The following is a 4,440-nucleotide window of genomic DNA, read 5'->3' on the forward strand; positions in this document are numbered from 1 at the left end:
TTACTCGATAGTTAAATGCCTATGGCACTTACAATGAGTGAGTTAAAGATTACTGGTGGGTCTAAAGATGCATCATTTTCAACGCCTGGACATCAAGAGGGTCTCCATATGCTGAATTTGCTAAAGCCTACTGTTCTATATCTCTGTCAAATTCAGTTCAGAAGCTATGTCCGAAATACTTCAGCTCATGCATTCTCAATTCACAGCACTTACAAGGCATATTTTGGAAAGAAGAACCCAAAAGGCACTGTCATTTTTCAGCAACATTGTCAAAATTTGGTTTGGATAAACTTCATGATGAGGATCGAGGTTGTGGGTAAGGTTACATGCCTATGGCACTTACAATATTCGTTTATAGATGAGTTTTAATCGAGGGAGAGAAGAACTAAATGGCGTAATTGACTTTTTCCATTTGGCAAACAGAATCTGTTAAAAAACGTCAACAGAAAGACTAACTAGTTCTATTTTGAGGAAATGAGGGATAATTTAGTTGGGTCTAAGAATTGTAAGAGCCTACTACTTAATTTTAACAATTAATAGTAATTTACAAATAGTATAATAGAGGCGGGAGTTCTTATTATTTGTTTGTTAGTTTGTGAGTGTAGGTTGTTAGTCATTACCTGAGGTGGCGTTTAATCATTGGTTGATCTGTTGAGTCCCTTGTGTACATAAACTCACGTGAACAGTTATGAAATCAATTCAGTTTTCCATTTAGGATTTCTTTGTTTCTCATACGTTCCTCCCTTGCGTACAAAGTAAGATAAGAAGTTCGCCCACCCAAAGCTTATGAGTCTCTAGTTTTTTACGGAACATATTCAACAATTATGCGTGCCTCAACACAAAATATTCGTGCTAAGAAATGTTCTACATATTAGGTGATATTGACTTTGTTAAAAAAAGAAAAAAAAAAAAAAAGCATCTCCTCAACTAGGGTCTCATTAGTCTAACTGTAACAGCAAGCATTCAACATTGAAATTGTTATTTTAGCGTGCCATGTTGCTAAAGTTACCAAGGATCCTCATGAATTGCCTGGAGAATTATTATTTTTTTTTTCTAAAATGAGAAATAGAAAAGAATTAGGGGTGGACATCAATTGATTTAATTTAAAATTGAACTAAATCGAAAATAATAAGAAGAAAACAAATCAAAATATACCCTACATTAATAGAACTAAAATTAAAATAATTTAGATTAATTTGATTTAATAATTCTTTAATAAAAGATATATAAATATATGTAATTTGGTTTTCTTAGAAATTTTTTTCTCATAAAATCAAAAACAGAATTAAAATGATAAATCCAAACTAGAAAAACAGAAAAATCGGTTTTGTTTACTTATTTATTTTGAGCCAAATATTGTGCTCTGGAAGGGCCTATATAAAGAAGAAGGACGGAGTTCAAAGTTACTCAGCTTTCTAATATATACACACCAGCAAAGAAAGGCTAAAATGTTGACAGTTGTATTGCTCTTGGTAGGATTTTTTATTATCTACTATACTTACTGGATTAGCAAATGGAGGAACCCAAACTGCAATGGTGTTCTGCCTCCAGGATCCATGGGATTTCCTCTTATTGGGGAGACGCTTCAGCTGTTAATTCCCAGCTACTCTCTTGATCTTCATCCATTCATCAAAAAGAGAATCCATAGGTAAATAATCGTCTCACTGTAATCATTCAATTTGGCAAGTGTTTCTTATTGTTAAATTGCTTTAATGATTTACTGTTTTATTTTATTTTTTTCTCAGATATGGACCTATATTTCGAAGTAATTTGGCTGGTCGACCCGTTATAGTTTCAGCTGATCCTGAATTCAACTATTACATCCTAAGTCAAGAAGGGAGATCAGTCGAAATATGGTACTTGGACACATTTTCTAAGCTTTTTAGGCAACAAGGTGAATCAAGAACTAATGTTGCTGGTTATGTTCACAAGTACTTGCGAGGCGCTTTCTTGAGTCAAATTGGTTCAGAGAACCTCAGGGAAAAGTTGCTTCTTCACATACAAGATATGGTCAACAGAACTCTATGCTCGTGGTCTAATCAGGAATCAGTGGAAGTGAAACATTCTGCATCTTTGGTAAATTTGCAAGCTCATTATAGTACTTGCTCAATTGTCATATTTTACAGATATTAGCATATCCAGTTTTTACGTGCTCTAGTCTGTTCCAGGCAGTATGCGATTTTACAGCAAAGGTTCTCTTTGGTTATGATGCTGAGAAATCACCTGATAATCTTAGTGAGACCTTTACTAGATTTGTAGAAGGTCTTATATCATTTCCTTTAAATATTCCTCGTACTGCATATCGCCAATGTCTACAGGTATAACAAAAATTCCAAAAGCTAATAGAAAAAAACGAAAGAAGTTGAGCAATGCCTTAGTTTTAAGCCCTTGAAGTTTCATCAATCCAGGACCGCCAGAAAGCACTGAGCATATTGAAAAATGTGCTTACAGATAGACGCAACTCTGTTGAGAATTATCGAGGAGATGTCCTGGATCTACTCCTGAATGATATGGGAAAAGAGAAGTTCCTGACAGAAGATTTTATATGCCTGATTATGCTCGGGGGTCTGTTTGCCAGCTTTGAGTCGATTTCAACGATAACAACACTACTGTTGAAGCTATTTTCAGCCCATCCAGAAGTAGTACAAGAGTTGGAGGTACGAACAGAACAAAATGTAAGTTCTATCAAATATTTATATATATATATATATATATATATATATATTCTCTGCATAAACCAACAATTAATTTGGCGCAGGCTGAGCATGAGAAAATTCTCGTAAGTAGACATGGCTCAGATTCCTTATCAATCACATGGGACGAATATAAATCAATGACTTTCACCCATCAGGCAAATTCTCTACGGTCTCTGATTTTAATTTTTCTTTCTCAAACTGATACACTGCTTGCAGTTTCTCAAATACAACTTCGTTGGTATGTGTATGTGGAAATAACAGGTCATTAACGAAACTCTTAGGCTGGGAAACGTTGCACCAGGCCTGCTGCGAAGGGCAATCAAAGACGTTCAATTCAAAGGCATAAATATTCTGAATTAAATTAGTTTCGTTCTCTTTACCTCCTATGAAACTTTTCTTAGAAATAATAGCTTTTATTTTTCTTTTTCCCTTTAAAGGATATACAATTCCTTCTGGTTGGACAATAATGATGGTCACTTCTGCTCAACAAGTAAACCCTGAGGTATACAAGGATCCACTTGTGTTCAATCCCTGGCGCTGGAAGGTAAGTCCAGTTTCACATGCGGTAAAAATCTGAAAATTCCTTTCTCAGACAAGGTCTACCATGGATTAAAACGGGCGACCCAATGCAAAGGGCATCGCACATTTGCAGGCTGTGGGGAGGGTTGTTATGTGCATGCAACCTTATGACTGTTTTGCTGAGAGGCTGTTTTGGTGGCTCAAACCCATGACCTCCGTAGACTAAGAGATAAAAATGTGTGGGATACATATGGACCAAGATGGCATGTTTGCATATGAGTTCTACATGTTTTATCTCTTGCTTGATGATGGACCATACATATATTACTATGATTTAAATTTCTTGGAGGTATGTAATTAGCTGAAATTGAGTGATTGATGGATTCTATACTATAGGACTTTGACTCTATAACTGTATCCAAGAATTTCACACCTTTCGGTGGAGGAACAAGACAGTGCGTTGGGGCAGAGTACAGTAGGCTGACCTTGAGCTTATTCATCCACCTACTGGTCACCAAATATAGGTAAATTCCCAGCATTGTTTGCCTGACATGATTTTATTGATCCAATTTCTTTTGTAATTCCTGATGATAGGTGGACAAAAATCAAGGAAGGGGAAATTAGAAGAGCTCCTATGTTAGGATTCGGCGATGGCATCCACTTTAAATTCAGTGAGAAGGAATAGAGAGAAAACCATTTCCGTCAAATATACATTCTTATCTATGTCATTGATGTATATGCAGTCATCTCAAATATTTCTGCTGTCTTTCACTCTCAGAACTCTTCGTTTAGCTCTTTGATGCATTACAATTTTTTTTTTTTTAATGAATGATGTCCGTGCTTGTTTCAGGCCTTACATGAAATATGTAATATTTTAGTATATTTCAATAAATTCTCACCACAATGGAAGAACATTAGGGCAATTTCAAATATGTTCAGTTACTAGTATTGGAGTTGGTTTTAAAATTGTGAAATCTACAAAATCAATCACAGTTTTCTTGGCATAAACAGAAGCCAATAGTTCCACGTCGAATAAGAATATTGAACAACAAGAATGAAGGATCCAAGATTGTCAAAAATAGACATGGTTCAGATTCCTCATCAATCACATGGGACGAATATAAATCAATGATTTTTACCCATCAGGCAATTCTCTACAGTTTTTGTTTTTAAATTTTCTTTCTCAGATTGACTGAAGCACTGCTTGCAGATTCTCAATTACAAA

General features: G+C 35.3%; 1 protein-coding gene across 5 annotated transcripts; it reads left to right on the forward strand.

Annotated features, from left to right (window-relative positions):
* Positions 1-1,244: 1,244 nt before the first annotated feature.
* Positions 1,245-4,127, forward strand: LOC110666994 (cucurbitadienol 11-hydroxylase). 5 transcript variants are annotated; one of them, XM_058148590.1, is made up of 9 exons: positions 1,254-1,648; positions 1,746-2,076; positions 2,169-2,318; positions 2,409-2,675; positions 2,759-2,851; positions 2,958-3,036; positions 3,134-3,240; positions 3,612-3,739; positions 3,810-4,127. In XM_058148590.1, the coding sequence occupies exons 1-9, from the start codon at positions 1,449-1,451 to the stop codon at positions 3,898-3,900; spliced, it is 1,446 nt and encodes a 481-aa protein (XP_058004573.1). In that variant the 5' UTR covers positions 1,254-1,448; the 3' UTR covers positions 3,901-4,127. The 5 variants fall into 5 exon arrangements, 4 of the variants coding, with proteins under 4 accessions (XP_058004574.1, XP_058004575.1, XP_058004573.1 ...); XM_021827678.2 differs by having other exon boundaries at positions 1,257-1,648; positions 2,409-2,657; XR_009149503.1 differs by lacking the exon at positions 3,810-4,127 and having other exon boundaries at positions 1,245-1,648; positions 2,759-2,865.
* The last annotated feature ends 313 nt before the right edge of the window (positions 4,128-4,440 follow it).

This window comes from Hevea brasiliensis, chromosome 6, assembly GCF_030052815.1.
Source record: "Hevea brasiliensis isolate MT/VB/25A 57/8 chromosome 6, ASM3005281v1, whole genome shotgun sequence".
NCBI classification, from domain to species: Eukaryota; Viridiplantae; Streptophyta; class Magnoliopsida; order Malpighiales; family Euphorbiaceae; genus Hevea; species Hevea brasiliensis.

Coding starts and splice junctions, on each gene's coding strand:
- LOC110666994 (XM_058148590.1), top strand. CDS start 1,449: ATGTTGACAGTTGTATTGCTCTTGGTAGGATTTTTTATTATCTACTAT. Junction 2,077..2,168: donor TGAAACATTCTGCATCTTTG/GTAAATTTGCAA, acceptor AGTCTGTTCCAG/GCAGTATGCGATTTTACAGC. Junction 3,241..3,611: donor TCAATCCCTGGCGCTGGAAG/GTAAGTCCAGTT, acceptor TCTATACTATAG/GACTTTGACTCTATAACTGT.